Below are 21,770 nucleotides of genomic sequence, written 5' to 3'. Positions count from 1 at the left end.
ATAGCTGACTATGCGGTATGGGATTTGCTCATTGTTGAAGGACGAACGGTGACCTATAGTTGTTAATTTCTGTGTCCGATGGTCTCTTGTGAAGATTTGTCTCGTTGACAATCATACCAAATTTTATTTTTTATATTAAAAATAAAAACGGATAAAGATTTAATCTAACATTCTAGATGATCTTTTTTTAATTTCTCCTAACTACATCATTTACTGTATCACGGGAATACATCCAGACCTGCTTACATGTATGGGGCAGCTGAGATCACCCTCAGTTTTTGTGTGGTTTGTGCATGTTGCTATGTTTTTAGTGTTCTGTGTTGTTTTTTGTGAAAGACATATTTGCCTTTTTAAGCCGTGACGTATAACTGTTGACATGTGAGTCTGAATGTCTCTTACGAAAGTGTTCGCCTCTTTTTCATGTATAATGGCATCAAAATGATAAGATCTACATGTCTTCCAGCATTTGATTATATTATGTCAACAATAGCTAATCCATGTTCTAAACTCTGACCGTCATAAACCATATGATTTAAAATCATTGTGGATATAAAAATCAAGAGATGTGGTATAATTGTTAATAAGAAAACTATTCATCAAAGTTCAAATGCTTTAAATGTAATCAGTAAATTATAATAGACAACCGTACGGCCTTCAACAATGAGAAAATCTTATACCGTGTTGTCTACTTATGTATAAAACTTGGACACGAAAAAAATGAAATTCAATCGAGAAAACTAACATACTACACATGCTTTGATACTATATTTGCACTTGAATTTTTACTTAATAACATTTTTGTACGCTTTGGAGGTTCCGTATATTGGCATTTATAAGTTATTGGAATTCCGATGGGAACTAACTGTGCACCACTTATTGCGGATCTATTTTTTATATTGTAATGAGTTGCAATTTATGACTAAAATCAGCAAAGACTCATCGAAACAACATTTGATACAAAAATTTTAAGTTTTAACAAAAAATTTACGAAAAACAAATATGACAAACATGAACCAAAGACAACCAACGAACTACGGGCTTCTGACGTTGGACAGGTACAAAAAGAAAATGGCGCAGTTAACTATGTTCGTGGGCGCTCAACCCTTCCTCTAATTATTAATAATCCGGTTTTTTTTTTTATTTTCCCGTTCTATTTCTATCTTAAGTAATTGTTGAACTAGTTCAATTAGTATCTTATCATAAGTCGTTGGTTGGTACTTTATGGGCATTTCTTGGTAGGTATTACGGGTTCTAAAGTCGTATATTAGTTCGATACTTATATTGTACGTATTTAGGTGCTCACAGAAATTTGTAAGTACAACACGTTCTGTATAGTATATAATTTACATTATATTATATTGAATTAGTATAGATTGTGTAGGTGTTAGTTTGTTTAGAGATGCTTGTAATGTTTTGTGCATTTATCAAATGTTGCATCGAATAGAAAAATGATAAGTTTATGTGGATAAAGCAAGTTTACATTATGACTTGCCTCGAATTTAGCAATGTAACTTAAAAAAAAAATGAGACGAATTGATGAGTGAGAATTCAAAAACCTCGAAAGTGGTGTGACAGCACAACAAAAGAAAAAACAACTATACAAAAAAGCTTAACTCATCAGACATATGTCGATACAAAGAAAAACATAAAACAAAACACAGCCAGGACGTTACAGGATACATATCCATTCATCATCCACAACAACAACAAAGATACCAAGTACACATCTGTCAGTACTGGCATTTACTGACAGCTAGCTCAAAGTCAATAACAACTAATAAACAAAATAAAGTATTTCAGACTGAGATGGTAATTATTATTTTTGTATCTAGATCTACAGGAGTATTGGTTGTTGAAAAAGATGCATAGAAACTAAAGAGTATTCGAATGTATATACGTGTATGCCAAATAAAGAGAACAGTAGTGTACCACTGTAGTATATGTCAAAAAAGATTAAGGAAACGGATAAACTAGAATGACAATTACACAGAAACACCATAAAGTAAACAATACGAAACCATCTCAAAATTCGGGCTCCTCACAGAAATTTTGCTTCTCAATGCTCCCTAAATTAGTACTTTGTGTGGCTTTTTACCATTCTTTTATTCGAGTACCTCCGATGAGTCTTTTGTAGACTGGCGTCTGGCGCAAATATAAAATATCAATCCTGTTATCTGTAATGAGTATTATTATAAACATTTTCTCCTTCGTCATAAAACAAAATCAGCAATAAGTCGCATTCTGTAATGTTCCAATCGGAAAATACGGTTTGTCTGATCGAAAACACTTTCTTATTTATATTTAGAATTTCAAAATATTCGGAAAAGCAACTTTAGCAAAAAGTTAAAGCTATACTGATATGAATAAATGATATACAAGAAATAAATAATAAACGAATAAATAAAGAATGATATTAAGCCCATTATAATAAAAAAAAACAATAAAAGATAGGGGCAAATTTAATACGGAATATACACCTATCCGTTTTAACCTGACAAAATTGACGTACGTGAAATCGTATGGTGATAAACTGGTAACATATTCAGTTTTATACTTAAATGAAAACGAAAATAAGTCTGTAATGCGTCCGTCGCACTATTCTCGAAAATTGTTATGTAAGATGTCAGAGATCAGTTTCCAGTTTTCGTGTTGCACACATACATTTGTATAAGTGTCTAATTAGAAATGATCCTACTCTCAAACCTTCTAAAGTTGCTATAAATCTGATGATAACATTGTAATAGAGTCCATTTATCAAAGTTGTACTTATCCAAAGAGCAAACATGGTTAAATTTTCCACATAAACCAGGACATTATACAGCATTTCTCCTCTAATGGCTTCAAGGTGGCGTTTTGCAGTAGTTGCAGACGTGAAAATTAAAATAATACTTCTGTAGCTGACAATGGAAAGAAAAACGGCTTTCCTTAGACTTTTTGTCCTTGTGGATTTACGTGTGCATTCCCTGTAAAGCAGAGTGACTACCATAATCAACCAATGAGATAATACAATAACAATTACATAGTAACCGAATTCTACAGTGAATATTGGAATAAGCACTATTCTTAATCCAATTCCAGATGCGGTTTGGACAAATCGCAGAAATTTGTATACCACTGACACTTTGTTTACCGTAAGATCGTACATTGCGTTTGTATAAGCTAGAACTGAAGCTGTTACACTTATCCAGGATCCGAGCATTGATGCTGCACGAAACATTTGTGTACTAATATCTTCATTTACTGGTGCTGTCAAAGTAAAATATATCTGAAGCATTAGCTGCGGGGTTCCCTCCATAAAAGCCTCAATAATTTTCAATCTTGTTTCGGCTGCATTGTTTTCCAAACTGTATTTGTAATGTTTTTTGCGCATCTCATCATTTATGGATTTCGACCTGCTCTTTATTCCATGATAAATATGTGTAAATGTTCTGTCTACTGTACCGGAGAGTAATGGAAACGAAACGAGACATCTGAACGTCTTTGCTAATGGTCCAGAAACATTGCCATCATCGGATTCTCTCGACTCGTTCTCCTCAACATTATTATTTTCATTTTTTACCTTGAACTTTCGTTGTGCGTTAATTCCTTTTGTTTTTTTGTTTGCCTTAATACATTGCTTTATCTTAATTTGTTTTCCCGTTGATATAAAGAACTGTTTGGAATCCTCCCACGAACAATGTTTTCTGTTTATAATAAGATAGATATTCATAACGTTAACCACAAAAAGTGGAAGGGCAATAAACGCTGTAGTAAATACAAAAGCTCTAAAATTACCGTCATTGTAATACTGTATAGCCAACAGAATATCGGACACTATATCATAATAGAAGAACGAAATACAAAGTACTGCTGTTACCAAAGTATGTGCTCGGAACATGTTCCGATATTCTTCAGGATCGAACGATTTTATAGATTTCCACCAAAAACCTAAAAAGAAGTCTTCAAACACATCATACACTTTTCTTAAACTCCCGCTACAACCTTCGTGTAGCGGATCAGTTGTAATGTTATCTTCCTCATTTCTACACTCTTCAATTGGTAATTCTACACCATGACACAGTTCATATGTAGTTGTTTCAGATTGAGTTGTATATGTAGGAACGTTCTCTCCGATGATATTTACTGTCTGCCCGTTTATATTGCTCTCTTCTACACGCTGGTCTTGTTTGCAGTTCTGGATGTCAATATATTTTCCGTTATGGTCTAATATTTTGTTTTGTAAGATTCCATATTGTGCACGGTCACAGTCCATAAAGGTTTCCTGCAACCCACTTGATAATATGTCCGTCATTGTTTCAACGCATGATCTACAAATGAAAGGTACACAGCCTAATCAAATCATATTTCTTTAAAGACATGATAACAAACTGGCCATGTTTACCTTTATAAGTTGTTATGTAAATGGATTGATGTTCAAAGTGATATTCTGTATATTATGCCTGGGTGGGTTTTTTTTTTTTTTTTTGGCGGCTACCGTTTTTATGCATGTTACATATAAGAATTCAATATTGTCGAAACATTTGTATCCCATAATACATTTTTAGTTGTATTTGTTTTTGTAGGATGTTTTGTTTTCCAGAAATAAAAATGTTATATATACATATTGTCATGTTGGCACCTTTTCTAGCTTGTTATGCAGTATTGGTTTTGATCATTAGGGAAGGCTGTACGGTGACATATAGCAGCTAACATCTACATCTCGGATAGATTCATGTTATTAGCAATCATACCAATTTTCCTTAACTTAAACACATGTCACAACTATTACCATTATCTATCGTCTAATTGATAAGAATGTGGTATAGAACAAGAAAAGTGTACTTTGTCTATGATCGAGCGTATGAACCCGTATCTATTTGAATACTTATCTTGCGCATTTCGCCTAAACATATATTCTGTTATTTTTTTTATTTTTTTTTTTATCATTTTTCGATCGGTGTGAGAAACATATTTCTCTAATTTTTGTGCTATTTTCACATTTCCTGACCGGTGTGAGAAAAATATTTCTCCTCACTAGTGAAAAATCTGTTCTCGGCAAACGATTAGTCGAAATTTGATTATGACGTCAAAATGTTTTGTTTTCTTCTCAATTTTCCTATTGTGACGTCATGAAAAAAAGGCGACCTTGCCTGATGACGTCGCATATAAAGAGCACAATTTTCTGAAAATCTTTGAAAAAGAACGATAAAAAGCATTAGAGAAACAGATTCCGACACTATAACTCGTGTATTACGATATTTCTCCACTCTCGACAGTTAAATTTTATTATTTAAAGGGCTCGGCAAGCCTCGCGCTTTAAATAAAAAAAATTAACTGTCTCGAGTGGAGAAATATCGTAATACACTTGTTGCAGTGTAAGAATCTATATTTCTCATCTTCAGAGCAAACTTTGTGCTCGACACATAATTGGTCGAAATTCAATTATGACGTCAAATATTATTGGTTGTTTCTGGCTTTCCGGTTGTGACGTCATGAAAAATGCGACCATGCCAGATGACATCACATAATTAGAACACATGTTTTGCTAATATGTGAAAGGGAAGCATAATCATTGTTAACATATCGTCTAAAATTGGTTCTAATTTCCTTTGGTGTTAATCCAAAGGATGAAGACCCTTATCTTGGATTCCTAAGCTTCACAAGAATCCTTATAAGGAAAGGTGTATATTGCAGGTTCTTCCAAGTGTTCCAATAAACCCCTTTCTAAAGTTCTTACTGCCATACTCACTGCAGTCAAGGAAGGACTTCAGAAATATTCCGAAACGGCATATTCAAGAAGTGGTGTTAATCAGATGTTGATACTGAAAAATTCAAAAGAGTTATTGGTGAATTTACTATCACAATCATTAAAACATTATACCAACATTAAAACCTTTGATTTTTCAACTCTTTATACCACTATTCCACATACTAAACTTAACGCTCGACTGAAAGAGCTCGTCAGCTTATGTTTCTTTAACAAAAAGGACACTAGACGTTTTAAATATCTAGTTTTGGGCTGGAATTCAGCTTACTTTGTAAAACATCATACAGAGTCAAGAAAAAAGATGCCGACGAGGATATCTTTGCCATACTGGACTTTTTAATTGACAACATATTTTTTGAATTTGGAGGTTTGGTCTTCCAACGGACTATTGGAATCCAAATGGGTACCAACTGCGCTCCTCTATTTGCAGATTTGTTTTTAATATTCCTATGAAGCAGAATCTATCCAAGGTCTTTTACAGAAATTTTAAATTTCACCTTTCGGTATATTGACGATGTGCTGTCTCTTAATAACAATAGATTCAGTAATCACTTACATTTAATATATCCAAGTGAACTTAAAATTAAAGATACTACCGACACAGATAAATCTGCTTCATATTTAGACCTTTTTCTCGAAATGACTACTGATGGTAGGTTGAATACCAAAATTTATGACAAACGCGATGATTTAAATTTTCCTATAGTCAACTTTCCATTTCTGTGTAGTAACATCCCAGCGACACCAGCGTATGGAATATATGTGTCTCAATTGATACGTTACTCTAGAGCTAGCTCCATGTACGTTGATTTTGTTGAACGATGAATACTGCTTGCTCAAAAGTTGCTAAGACAGGGCTATGAATCAATCAAATTAAGGTCATTACTCAAGAAACGGTCGCCATCATGAGCTAATTTGCCATTATGACAAAAGTGTGTCAGAAATCATATCTGATATTCTTCCTCCGTCAGAATAACCTTCCATCATTACCAAACTGAACAAAGAAATAACACGACGCGTGCCGTATACGGTGCAGGAAATGCTTACCGTTCCGGAGCACCTGATTTCACTCCCGGTTTTTAGTGGAGTTCGTGTTGTTTCTTAATTATTATTTATAACTGTTGATGTAAATGTCCTTTGGCTTTTTTAGTCTTTGTTTACTCATTGGTTTTGATTGTTATTGTCATTATAGAAACAGATCCCGACACTATAAAATGTGTACTACGATATTTGTCCACTCTTGACAGTTCTGTTTCAAAAAGTTTGGAACGTACGGGCTCTCAATATTAAAATCCAATCGTCTCGAAATATCGTAACACATTTGATTCAATTTTGAGATCTGTTTATACATTGCAGATATAAATAGGACTTGAAGCTGGTAGCAAGTGTCCCTCTGCTAACCATGCTGTATGTCGGAGTATGATACAAATAATTCAACAGTTGTATGCTCTTCAACTTTGTACTTGTACTTAAGCCGTATTTTGAACACCTTTTTGGAACTTTGGATCCTCAATGCTCTTCAACTTTGTACTTGTTTGGCTTTATAAATATTTTGATTTGAGCGTCACTGATGAGTCTTATGTAGACGAAACGCGCGTCTGGCGTACTAAATTATAATCCTGGTACCTTTGATAACTGTATACAGTGGTTCACAGACTAGAAGATTCGGAATCAGAATAATATGTCCTAGTAGGTTTATATGTCTTATGGGAATATGTTCCCTTTATTTTATGAAAATGAATGGATAACAATGCTCTTATTTTAGGGAGGGAAAATAATAGTAGACTTCTCCGTTTCTTATACTCTCACTTAAAAATAACTCTGGTTCTGACATTATCATATAATTTGTATTGACAACACATTTTCTACGTATGCACGGAGAACATGTTTTTAATTAACATTTCCAGAGGAACCAACTGTGCTCCGTTTCGTCCCGACTTATACCTCTACTCATATGTGACAGACCTCGTACAGGACCTACCTTGGACTTATACCTCTAATCATATGTGACAGACATCGTACATGACCTACCTTGGACTTATACCTCTACTCATATGTGACAGATCTCGGACAGGACCTACCTTGGTCTTATTCTTCTACTCATATGTGACAGACCTCGGTCAGGACCTACCTTGGACTTATTCCTTTACTCATATGTGACAGACCTCGTACAGGAGCTACCTTGGACTTATACCTCTATTCATATGTGACAGACCGCGTACAGGAGCTACCTTGGACTTATACCTCTATTCATATGTGACAGACCTCGTACAGGGGCTACCTTGGACTTATACCTCTCTTCATATCTGACAGACCTCGTACAGGAGCTACCTTGGACTTATACCTCTCTTCATATGTGACAGACCGCGTACAGGGGCTACCTTGGACTTATACCTCTACTCATATGTGACAGACCTCGTACAGGAGATGCCTTGGACTTATACCTCTACTCATATGTGACAGACCTCGTACAGGACCTACCTTGGACTTATACCTCTAATCATATGTGACAGACCTCGTACATGACCTACCTTGGACTTATACCTCTACTCATATGTGACAGACCTTGGACAGGACCTACCTTGGACTTATTCATCTACTCATATGTGACAGACCTCGTACAGGAGCTACCTTGGACTTATACCTCTATTCATATGTGACAGAGCGCACAGAAGCTACATTGGACTTATACCTCTATTCATATGTGACAGACCTCGTACAGGAGCTACATTGGACTTATACCTCTACTCATATGTGACAGACCTGGTACAGGGGCTACCTTGGACTTATACCTCTATTCATATCTGACAAACCTCGTACAGGAGCTACCTTGGACTAATACCTCTATTCATATGTGACAGACCTCGTACATGACCTACTTTGGACGTATACCTCTAATCATATGTGACAGACCTCGTACAGGACCTACCTTGGACTTATACCTCTACTCATATGTGACAGACCTCGTAAGGGGCTACTTTGGACTTATACCTCTATTCATATGTGACAGACCTGGTACAGGAGCTACCTTGGACTTTTCCTCTCTTCATATCTGACAGATCTCGTACAGGAGCTACCTTGGCCTAATACCTCTATTCATATGTGACAGACCTCGTACATGACCTACTTTGGACTTATACCTCTAATCATATGTGACAGACCTCGTACAGGACCTACCTTGGACTTATACCTCTACTCATATATGACAGACATCGAAAGGGGCTACTTTGGACTTATACCTCTATTCATATGTGACAGACCTCGTACAGGAGCTACCTTGGACTTATACCTCTACTCATATGTGACAGACCTCGTACAGGAGCTACCTTGGACTTATACCTCTACTCATATGTGACAGACCTCGTACAGGAGCTACCTTGGACTTATACCTCTATTCATATGTGACAGACCTCGTACAGGAGCTACCTTGGACTTATACCTCTACTCATATGTGACAGACCTCGTACAGGAGCTACCTTGGACTTATACCTCTACTCATATGTAACAGACCTCGAACAGGAGCTACCTAGGACTTATACCTCTATTCATATGTGACAGACCTCGTACAAGAGCTACCTTGGACTTATACCTCTACTCATATGTGACAGACCTTGTACAGGAGCTACCTTGTAATACTATAATAAGCTAGTAATATCCCTTAATTAACTTTATATTCTATATATCGATAATGTCCGTTCGCTAAACAATTCAACGTTTTAAAGCATATATCTAATAGAACTTAATATAAAATATGCATATAAAGTCTGCTCTTTGGTCAGGTTGTCAGGCATCGACCTAGTGGTGGTAATAGTTATCAGAGGTACCAGGATTATCATTTAATACGCCAAACGCGCGTTTTCTCTTCATCATAAAATTGAGAATGGAAATGGGAAATGTGTCAAAGAGACAACAACCCGACCACAGAAAAAACAACAGCAGAAGATCTTCAACAGGTCTTCAATGTAGCGAGAAATTCCCGCACCCGAAGGCGTCTTTCAGCTTGCCCCTTCCTCTGTCAGCTGGTCCTGACGTCCTTCAGCTGGCCCCTATGTTCATAAGACTCATCAGTGACGCTCATATTTAAATAATTATAAAGCCAAACAAGTACAAAGTTGAATAGCATTGAGGATCCAAAATTCCACAAAGTTGCGCCAGATACGGCTAAGATAATCTCTTGAAATCTATGAGTCATCAACATGACAGAATGAAAACAATTCGAACCAGAAAACAAACTGATATATGTATACGATTTGGCAAAAAGTTCATATTTTTTTCATTCATTTTGTTTTAATAAATATCAGGCCATTACTTTTGTCCTCAGAACTGGTTTACATTTGTCGTTGAGGGGACTTTAATAGCCGACATTATTGAAGGCTTTACGGTGACCTATAGGTGTTAACTTTTGTGTCATTTGATATCTAGCGGAGAGTTGTCTCATTGTCAATCATACCACATCTTCTTAATAATATCTACAATATAAGCCACTGAATGTTTACCAGTCGTTAACCCATCAATAATAGTGTATGCATTGCCAGGTTAGAATGTTTGGTGTTTGAGTAAACTTCATATCTAAAATTTGAATAAATATCACGTATGGGCATGCTTTGGTGTCTCGCCTTCGATTGTCTGATTTAAGTATTGCTTTATACGAGTATAAACGGCGGAATAGTATTCTGCTGTCATTTGGCTCATCTTTTTATTTGGTATATTCAGTTAATGGTTCAAATAATTAAATTTGACACATTGAAACAAACATTTAGATAATTATCTGACCACGTTGTGTGGTATACTATATCGGCTGTTGTCTGTTCTATGGTTGGGTTGTTGTCTCTTTGACACATTCCCCATTTTCAATCTCAATTTTATATGTTGTTGCCAATGCTAAATTCAAGATCCTCTAACAAATAAACTAACCTCATTGAATTCATAATCTCCTGATTATATGAACATATATATAATTTATATCCATGTATGTTACTTAAGGACACCGTTATATACATCTTACAAGCTTCCTGTATGAGGAAATGTATCGTAAGAAAGTCCTATGAATCACTTGTCATTTTTTTATTGCATACAGTGCAAAATGTACATGTATACGATCATGAATATTTTATTTAACAGAAGCCAATTTATGTTTAGAACAGAGTGTCAAAAGCCTAAATGCCAGGTTTGTAGTTGTTGTTGCATATAATAGTTGTTTTTCTTTAGGTTTTGTACAAACATAAACTCACCATATATATATATACCGGGATTGCAATTTTGACCAAAAAAAAGCACGAATTTGGAGAGGACCAAAAATTCCTAGAAGTTTTGGCCAATACAGATAAATAGATCAGTTTGTCTTCTGGCTTGAGTTGTTTTCATTCTGTCATGTTGATGACCCAAAGTTGCTTATTATATGAAACAATATCTGAAAAAGTCTAATTTCCATGTCCCGCCTTTCAACAGCAATTATTTTTTTATCAGGTATCTTTTTGGAACATTTTAAGTTTCAGTATTAACTGAGTATATAATGCACCAACTGCAACCAATTAAACATTCTTTTTAATATTTCATCTAATGAAATTTTATATTTTAAATGGTCAATCCCCCCCAAAAAAACAAAATCATATTGTCCCCCGTTATTTTCTTAAAATTAAATCATTCAAAGAATATCTAATTTAAGTAAACAGCCTTCCGATTTTCACAAATCTGATAGATTATATAAAAAACTTCTCCATTACTGGTCTTTTTTTTTATAACTAAAGCATGTTAGAAAATTTTGCATTTTTAAGGGTCGTTTGAATGTTGTCCCCAGGGGTACTATCCCTCCTGTTACCGCTGGGTTTTTTTCTACCTGTGGACACGTTTGAAAGACCAAAAATGTATTTCTTATAATTTAATGTGAATAGCATCATTTCCTGAATGTATGAATCCATTTTTTTAAGTGAATAGCAGCCTTTTTGTGTACCTTCTTAGAATATTTCATTGTCAGCACTATAAAAGTACATGTGTTTTTATAGTATCTTATCAAATTGAAATGTAGATGAAAGTAAACTTCTACACAATTCGAGTAAATGAACAAAAAGTACTGCGTAATTCCTTTCTGTTACGTTCTGTCATCGTACCTGATACAAAGTAACAGCATAACCATAATCAGTAACAGAAAGGATGGTTAAGACAATTTCACTGATGAATCAAAAAGTTAATCTACTATGTGTCAACCCTTTCATTAATATAAGTAATCATCACCATGATATTAAATAAATTTCAAAGTAATATACAGTATATTGAATGTAAAAAAAGGTTTTTTTGCTTTTGATAACAACAGAGAATATTGTGCAATTCTAGTATAGTAGAGAGTAACAGAAAGGAATTTATTTTAGAATTTTTCATTACCTATGCAGATTTTTCATCTGGCAAATAAAGTTTCAAAGGATAAATGACATTTTTCCTGTTACTCAAGATTCTTTCATGTTACCGACATATCTGACTATATTTTAGTATATTTCTAAACCTTTTGTATTACAAATGCTAAAATCAATAATTGGCATTTACTAAACTATTGCAGGATATACTAGTAAACCACAAATAGTGTCTTAAACTTATTCCTTATTCCCATTAGAAACTTTTTTAAATTGATTCATTTTGGTAACAGGAAAGAACTGGAATTATTTTGTACCATTTTTGAAATTGCAATTGTTACCACATTTAACAATTGTTTGAATTACAGACAACAGTTCCTAGATCCCCAATGTGTGTTCTTCGATTTGTGCTATTAAAATACTGGGTCTAAATACTTTTTTTTTTTTTTTAATTTTCTTAATGCCAAAACATTTTCAGATATTGTCTCGTATCTACATCATTTTGTCTATAGTGAATACATGTAAGGCAATCATATCATATCGCTTTATTTTAGAATTCCTCCCAAACCTATCGCTTTGTGCAGTTTTTGTTGCTTAAAGTCAATAAAATGTCATATTTAAAATTGTGGTGTGATCATCAGTATAGTTATTTGGCACAATTCAAACTTTTCTGAATTTTGTTTTTTCAGCTGAGATCAACAAAAATGCAATAAAAAGAGATTACCATTCTCTTTGCTTCGACGGTTTTGTTGAGATCCTTATATATTTTTATTCAAATCTACCCAATTTACAATTATTTCCACTATTTTTGTTTCTTCTTACAACTAAATGGTATCTGTTGCATACAAAATCGTTTTAAGTTAAATGAAAGTGTTCTCATCTAAGGAAAAATTAAAAATCACAAAAACCTGAACTTCGTGGAAAATTCAAAACGGAAAGACCCTAAGCAAATGTCAAATTTAAAGCGTCCAAACACATCAAACTAATGGATAACAACTATCATATTCCTGACTTGGTACGGGCATATTCTTATATAAAAGAACTTTTTTTGAACTAGTTTAATTAACCTCTCACTTATATAACAGTTGTATAAAATTCCATTATATTGACAACGATGTGTGAACAAAACAAACAGACAAAATAGGTAAACATATCAAATAGTCAACATTGTGTTATAATCTTAATCATTATAAAAGCAATTAAATATATAAAATATATAACAAAAAAACAAAAAGGAAAAAATGGAAACAAACTATACAAATATTTTTCCTAGCACCATTACACGATACATCGTTATAGACAAAACAACAGATGATGTTAAAGAAGAATTTTTCCTATTGCGTATACTAAGGACAGATCGATGGCTAGAAATTTATAACACGAAGCTACATATCATAAACTGTACTTTTAATGTGCGCGTCGTAATTAAAAAAGACGTAAATAGCAAAAGACTGAAATTTGCCGTCATAACATTTCAAAAACCATTTATAATTAGGGAATAGATTCCCCTAGTGCAAATAGATATAAGAAGATGGGGAACATATACGTTTGAGTGCCAATCAGACAACTCTCCATCGAGGTGACAATTTGTTTAAGTAAACCATTATATGTCAAATTGAGGTCTTTTAACACGGATCATTGACTCACACCAAACAGCAACACACCAAACACATAACGTTCAAAGAACGTTGTAGATTGGTTCATGTAAGGTTATTTCGGACCTTAACGTTACACAAACGTTGTGGGTACGTTAAAATGAAACATTACAATTCAATGTTTTAGGAACGTTTTGATTCAACGTTGTGTGGAAGTTTCAGTTTGGTTATGTTACAAATAGTACGTTGTAGAAACGTTTAATATAAGTTACTTTTTAACGTTACTTGACTAACATTTTTAAAACGTTAGAACAATGTTCGTAATTTTTTTAGTTAAAATAATCTTTCAAAAAAAAAAAATGTTAAATTACATGTTTAACCCCGCCACATTATTTATGTATGTGCCTGTCCCAAGTCAGGAGCCTGTAATTCAGTGGTTGTCGTTTGTTTATGTGTTACATATTTGTTTTTTCGTTCATTTTTTTTTACATAAATAAGGCCGTTAGTTTTCTCGTTTGAATTGTTTTACATTGCCTTGTTGAAGGCCGTACGGTGACCTATAGTTGTTAATGTCTGTGTCATTTTGGTCTTTTGTGGATAGTTGTCTCATTGGCAATCATACCACATCTTCTTTTTTATAAATTAATAGCAAAAAATGCAAATAACATGTTTGCCATCTTGCATGTTAATCAAACCTTTGTTTTGTTTAAGAAAGTCAATGCTGATAGTTTTTAAAACTCAGAAACCGATACCGTATTAAGAAAAAAAAACTTTTTATTCCTGAAACATATAGATTGCCCGATTAAGAGTTTTAAATTCATTATTCACATTGTTTATTATAACTTTTTTCATTCAGCTTTAATTTGTGAAACATAATTATAGCAATTTGATACTTTAATTATGTTAATCAAGCATATTCTGATAAGGTTGACCAGATGTTAGACAAATTTCAAAGATAGTTGCTATGGTAATTAAGATTATAGGAAATCAAGTGTAATGGGATGGTCACTTTTGAGACTATTTCCTGTCGTGTATTTGTAAGAAAGCAGACTGAGTGATAACAAAGAAAACAAAAGAGAAAATCGCATCATCTTAAGAGAAAGAAACATGTAAGTTAATTGTTACTTTAAAAATTCTGATATATGTAAATAATGTATATGATTACGAATGACAAATAAAACATGTTTTTAACCACAAATAAAACATGTAGTTTATATTCTATCATTTTATAACGTTGATCTTGCGTTTTGGGTGAAAAAGAGTTTGTTTAAATCGATTTTAATCCGAAATAAACACGAACTCTTGCCAGTGAACATTAGTCTCACTAAACAAATTGTATACTTACCATTATTTATACCGATAATGCTGATGTATTTAGATTTGTTTTCGTATCACTAGAATTATTCATTTAGTTAGAACATTTGTTTACATGGTTCTGTTTCCTGCATCCATATCTACCCTCAATTGTCCGGCTTAACTTAGCTAGCACAGTGCAGGCTGACAATCTAAATAGATGTTGGAAGATGTGGTATGAGTGCCTTATCCCTATGGCATTGCCTTGCATAGTCTAGATTAATTTTGAACAAGAGTCTTTTAGGATTTATTATATTCGTAAGAAGTATACATTGAGTACTCATCTGTTCATTACTTTATTACAGAGGCGGTGAAATAATTTTTATGAAGATTTGCTATATATACTGGATAAAAATTAAACATAACACAGATACGGAAATAGTGCCAAAACAAAGTGTCGCAGAAAATGAACACTTTTGTAAATACAAACCTTGTTAGATTACAGAACTAGGAAATAACTGTATAAACCTGATGAAGTGAATTACAGAACTAGGTATTAAATTGTATGAACATGATGAAGTGAATTGCAGAACTAGGAAATAACTGTATGAACCTGATGGAGTATTACAGAACTAGGAAATAGCTGTACGAACCTGATGAAGTGAAATTACAGAATTAGGAAATAACTGTATGAACCTGATGAAGTGAATTACAGAACTAGGAAATAACTGTATGAACCTGATGGAGTATTACAGAACTAGGAAATAGCTGTACGAACCTGATGAAGTGAAATTACAGAATTAGGAAATAACTGTATGAACCTGATGAAGTGAAATTACAGAACTAGGAAATAACTGTATGAACCTGACTAAGTGAATTACAGAACCAAGAAGTAATTGTATGAACATGATGAAGTGAAATTACAGAACTAGGAAATAACTTTATGAACCCGATAAAGTGAATTACAGACTAGGAAATAACTGTATGAATCTGATGAAGTGAATTACAAAAAATGAATTACAGAACTAGGAAATAACTGTATGAACATGATGAAGCTAGTGAATTACATTTACAGAAATGAAACATCATGAATATACTTTATAATTTTCATTCTAGATCTGATGTTGCAACGTGTAGATACATATATAAAAATAAAACTTTTAACAATTTGCTCCTTGTCTAGCTAAAATAAATTATATATTGGTATTCATATCTTTGTATTCATTATTTAAGAAAAATAGGTAACATGGATGTGTTGATTTAATTCATTCAAATATGGGTACAATTCCTGGAGAGGAAGATTAATTGATTGTTGGTTGCTAAAACGTACAGTGGCAAAATGTTCATGCATGTTCAGGAAGATGTAGAGACAAAAAACCTTGGGCCAATGACTGTAGATACGTCAGGCCAGTGTTGTGCCAATATACAAATGTTGCCTGGGACTAGGTTAAATTTGGGTTCCAGATTGGTAACACATGATTATATTTAGGTTCCAGATTGGTTACACAAGGTTCTATAAAGGTTCCAGATTTGTTACACAAGGTTCTATCAAGGTTCCAGTTTGTTTATACAAGGTTCTATTTAGGTTCCAGGTTGGTTTTTATAACGTTATATTATAACGTTCTTATAACGTAACTGGTAGTCCACACTTTTACGTTCCTATAATGTTAAATCACAACGTTCTCACAACGAAACAGAAACGTTCCTGGGACATTTCCGGAACGTTTTTGTGTTTTGAGCTAAAAAGGACCCCAAAATGACTAGTTCAAAACAATTCAAACAGGAAAACCAACGGTCTAATCCATATTAAAAAACGATATGAACCCCATCATCAAACGACAACAAATGAATACCAGGTTCCTGACTTAGGACAGGTGCAAAACCAAATGCAGCGCTCTCATTTCTTATCCGGATTTTGCTATACGGTATGGCCGATTTGATTTTGAGTGCATTTCTTTCTAACCTAAATTTTGTGAACGTTATGTGGCGTTTGTTATCGTTTGCTAAACACTACAAATGTAGAAACACATACATCGTTTAATCAGTGTTTACTAACCTTGTTTTGAACTGTCATTAATGCGTGCACTTGTTGTTGGTAAACAGACTTATAACGGGGTCATAATTAAATGCAGTTCCTTCAACCAACATAGTAATAAATCTCAAGGCTTTTTTTCTATTTCGTATGTATGAAAGTTTGTTGCCTACAATTAAGGTTATTAAGTATTTTTTGCTTATACATGTACTGTTAAATCATGGGTCACTTTCAAAAGTGTCCAAAGTATTGCTTGATTTAGCAAGTTATTCTTTTATATTTTTGTTACGTTTATACGATATGATAGGCACTGGGGCGAAGGTTTCACTGCATTGTTTGTCTTTTTGCAGATGTTCCAATGTTTTCTTGTGAAGTTACTTCAACATGGAACCTTGGCTCACACTTAACAGCAAACAATGATTGTTAGGGCGCTATAATAAATGTAGATAGCTGTCCAAGAAATCGAGCTGTGATTTTATGCATGCTCTATAAATACGTTATTCCATTCGTTCACTTTTATGATGCAATAGGACCTGATTTGACTTATTAGAGTTGTTCATACATTTTTGACAGGCGAATGTCACTCAAGTGAGAGGTTTATCTAGCTATAAAATCAGGTGTAATCAACCATGTTCTACTTATATATCTAAAAAAAGAAGATGTGAACTTAATTTGTTAATGTTTTTTTCCAGACTTTCATGATGTCTTTATTGTGTTTTTTTAAGTTTATCTAAAGAAAAATTTGTCATCTTCTGAATTAAAATAGAATACAGAAGATGTAGCTAAATCATACTTCTTTTTACTTTAGTATACTAGTCTACAAAACATAGAGAGAATTAATCGTGTATCGTGTTATAGTTCTTGCTATTTTATTGTTGTAATACTAGTCTACAACACATAGAGAGAATTAATCGTGTATCGTGTTATAGTTCTTGCTATTTTATTGTTGTAATACTAGTCTACAACACATAGAGAGAATTAATCGTGTATCGTGTTATAGTTCTTGCTATTTTATTGTTGTAATACTAGGTATCGTGTTATAGTTCTGGCTATTTTATTGTTGTAATACTAGAGAGAATTAATCATGTATCGTGTTATAGGTCTGGCTATTTTATTGTTGTAATACTAGGGTAAATGATTAAAGAGAATTAATCATGTATCGTGTTATAGTTCTTGCTATTTTATTGTTGTAATACTAGGTATCGTGTTATAGTTCTTGCTATTTTATTGTTGTAATACTAGGGTAAATGATTAAAGAGAATTAATCATGTATCGTGTTATAGTTCTTGCTATTTTATTGTTGTAATACTAGGGTAAATGATTAAAGAGAATTAATCATGTATCGTGTTATAGTTCTTGCTATTTTATTGTTGTAATTCTAGGTATCGTGTTATAGTTCTTGCTATTTTATTGTTGTAATACTAGGTATCGTGTTATAGTTCTTGCTATTTTATTGTTGTAATACTAGGGTAAATGATTAGGATAATGTATCGTGTTATAGTTCTTGCTATTTTATTGTTGTAATACTAGGGTAAATGATCGTGTATCGTGTTATAGTTCTGGCTATTTTATTGTTGTAATACTAGGGTAAATGATTAGGATCGTGTATCGTGTTATAGTTCTGGCTATTTTATTGTTGTAATACTAGGTATCGTGTTGTAGGTCTGGCTATTTTATTGTTGTAATACTAGGGTAAATGATTAGGATCGTGTATCGTGTTATAGTTCTGGCTATTTTATTGTTGTAATACTAGGTATCGTGTTATAGGTCTGGCTATTTTATTGTTGTAATACTAGGGTAAATGATTAGGATCGTGTATCGTGTTATAGTTCTGGCTATTTTATTGTTGTAATACTAGGTATCGTGTTATAGGTCTGGCTATTTTATTGTTGTAATACTAGGGTAAATGATTAGGATCGTGTATCGTGTTATAGTTCTGGCTATTTTATTGTTGTAATACTAGGTATCGTGTTATAGGTCTGGCTATTTTATTGTTGTAATACTAGGGTAAATGATTAGGATCGTGTATCGTGTTATAGTTCTGGCTATTTTATTGTTGTAATACTAGGTATCGTGTTATAGGTCTGGCTATTTTATTGTTGTAATACTAGGGTAAATGATTAGGATCGTGTATCGTGTTATAGTTCTGGCTATTTTATTGTTGTAATACTAGGTATCGTGTTATAGGTCTGGCTATTTTATTGTTGTAATACTAGGGTAAATGATTAGGATCGTGTATCGTGTTATAGTTCTGGCTATTTTATTGTTGTAATACTAGGTATCGTGTTATAGGTCTGGCTATTTTATTGTTGTAATACTAGGGTAAATGATTAGGATCGTGTATCGTGTTATAGTTCTGGCTATTTTATTGTTGTAATACTAGGGTAAATGATTAGGATCGTGTATCGTGTTATAGGTCTTGCTATTTTATTGTTGTAATACTAGAGAGAATTAATCGTGTATCGTGTTATAGTTCTTGCTATTTTTTTGTTGTAATACTAGAGAGAATTAATCGTGTATCGTGTTATAGGTCTGGCTATTTTATTGTTGTAATACTAGAGAGAATTAATCGTGTATCGTGTTATAGGTCTGGCTATTTTATAGTGTTAATACTAGAGAGAATTAATCGTGTATCGTGTTATAGTTCTTGCTATTTTATTGTTGTAATACTAGAGAGAATTAATCGTGTATCGTGTTATAGTTCTGGCTATTTTATTGTTGTAATACTAGAGAGAATTAATCATGTATCGTGTTATAGGTCTGGCTATTTTATTGTTGTAATACTAGAGAGAATTAATCGTGTGTCGTGTTATAGGTCTGGCTATTTTATTGTTGTAATACTAGAGAGAATTAATCGTGTATCGTGTTATAGGTCTGGCTATTTTATTGTTGTAATACTAGAGAGAATTAATCGTGTATCGTGTTATAGGTCTGGCTATCTTATTGTTGTAATACTAGAGAGAATTAATCGTGTGTCGTGTTATAGGTCTGGCTATTTTATTGTTGTAATACTAGAGAGAATTAATCGTGTATCGTGTTATAGGTCTGGCTATTTTATTGTTGTAATACTAGAGAGAATTAATCGTGTATCGTGTTATAGGTCTGGCTATTTTATTGTTGTAATACTAGAGAGAATTAATCGTGTATCGTGTTATAGGTCTGGCTATTTTATTGTTGTAATACTAGAGAGAATTAATCGTGTATCGTGTTATAGTTCTTGCTATTTTATTGTTGTAATACTAGAGAGAATTAATCGTGTATCGTGTTATAGTTCTTGCTATTTTATTGTTGTAATACTAGAGAGAATTAATCGTGTATCGTGTTATAGTTCTGGCTATTTTATTGTTGTAATACTAGAGAGAATTAATCGTGTATCGTGTTATAGGTCTGGCTATTTTATTGTTGTAATACTAGAGAGAATTAATCGTGTATCTTGTTATAGTTCTGGCTATTTTATTGTTGTAATACTAGAGAGAATTAATCATGTATCGTGTTATAGGTCTGGCTATTTTATTGTTGTAATACTAGAGAGAATTAATCGTGTATCGTGTTATAGTTCTGGCTATTTTATTGTTGTAATACTAGAGAGAATTAATCGTGTATCGTGTTATAGGTCTGGCTATTTTATTGTTGTAATACTAGAGAGAATTAATCGTGTATCGTGTTATAGGTCTGGCTATTTTATTGTTGTAATACTAGAGAGAATTAATCGTGTATCGTGTTATAGGTCTGGCTATTTTATTGTTGTAATACTAGAGAGAATTAATCGTGTATCGTGTTATAGGTCTGGCTATTTTATTGTTGTAATACTAGAGAGAATTAATCGTGTATCGTGTTATAGTTCTTGCTATTTTATTGTTGTAATACTAGAGAGAATTAATCGTGTATCGTGTTATAGTTCTTGCTATTTTATTGTTGTAATACTAGAGAGAATTAATCGTGTATCGTGTTATAGTTCTTGCTATTTTATTGTTGTAATACTAGAGAGAATTAATCGTGTATCGTGTTATAGGTCTGGCTATTTTATAGTGTTAATACTAGAGAGAATTAATCGTGTATCGTGTTATAGGTCTGGCTATTTTATTGTTGTAATACTAGAGAGAATTAATCGTGTATCGTGTTATAGTTCTGGCTATTTTATTGTTGTAATACTAGAGAGAATTAATCGTGTATCGTGTTATAGGTCTGGCTATTTTATTGTTGTAATACTAGAGAGAATTAATCGTGTGTCGTGTTATAGGTCTGGCTATTTTATTGTTGTAATACTAGAGAGAATTAATCGTGTATCGTGTTATAGGTCTGGCTATTTTATTGTTGTAATACTAGAGAGAATTAATCGTGTATCGTGTTATAGGTCTGGCTATTTTATAGTGTTAATACTAGAGAGAATTAATCGTGTATCGTGTTATAGGTCTGGCTATTTTATTGTTGTAATACTAGAGAGAATTAATCGTGTATCGTGTTATAGTTCTGGCTATTTTATTGTTGTAATACTAGAGAGAATTAATCGTGTATCGTGTTATAGGTCTGGCTATCTTATTGTTGTAATACTAGAGAGAATTAATCGTGTATCGTGTTATAGTTCTGGCTATTTTATTGTTGTAATACTAGAGAGAATTAATCGTGTATCGTGTTATAGGTCTGGCTATTTTATTGTTGTAATACTAGAGAGAATTAATCGTGTATCGTGTTATAGGTCTGGCTATTTTATTGTTGTAATACTAGAGAGAATTAATCGTGTATCGTGTTATAGGTCTGGC

The 21,770-nt window shown here is 33.1% G+C and overlaps 1 protein-coding gene across 2 annotated transcripts; it reads right to left on the bottom strand.

The window, feature by feature from the left end:
* Positions 1–2,170: 2,170 nt before the first annotated feature.
* Positions 2,171–10,765, bottom strand: LOC139500667 (XK-related protein 4-like). 2 transcript variants are annotated; one of them, XM_071289449.1, is made up of 2 exons: positions 10,661–10,765; positions 2,171–4,307 (listed from the first exon to the last, which is right to left on the bottom strand). In XM_071289449.1, the coding sequence occupies exons 1-2, from the start codon at positions 10,744–10,746 to the stop codon at positions 2,624–2,626; spliced, it is 1,770 nt and encodes a 589-aa protein (XP_071145550.1). In that variant the 5' UTR covers positions 10,747–10,765; the 3' UTR covers positions 2,171–2,623. The 2 variants fall into 2 exon arrangements, with proteins under 2 accessions (XP_071145550.1, XP_071145551.1); XM_071289450.1 differs by lacking the exon at positions 10,661–10,765 and adding an exon at positions 5,729–5,803 and having other exon boundaries at positions 2,277–4,307.
* Between the last annotated feature and the right edge of the window lie 11,005 nt (positions 10,766–21,770).

Source organism: Mytilus edulis, chromosome 13 (genome assembly GCF_963676685.1).
Source record: "Mytilus edulis chromosome 13, xbMytEdul2.2, whole genome shotgun sequence".
Taxonomy (NCBI): Eukaryota; Metazoa; Mollusca; class Bivalvia; order Mytilida; family Mytilidae; genus Mytilus; species Mytilus edulis.
The sequence above is the reverse complement of the archived record's forward strand: the minus strand, read 5'-3'. Positions and strand labels throughout refer to the sequence as shown.

Coding starts and splice junctions, on each gene's coding strand:
- LOC139500667 (XM_071289449.1), bottom strand. CDS start 10,746: ATGTATATAACGGTGTCCTTAAGTAACATACATGGATATAAATTATAT. Junction 4,308..10,660: donor GAGATTATGAATTCAATGAG/GTTAGTTTATTT, acceptor TTTCATTTGTAG/ATCATGCGTTGAAACAATGA.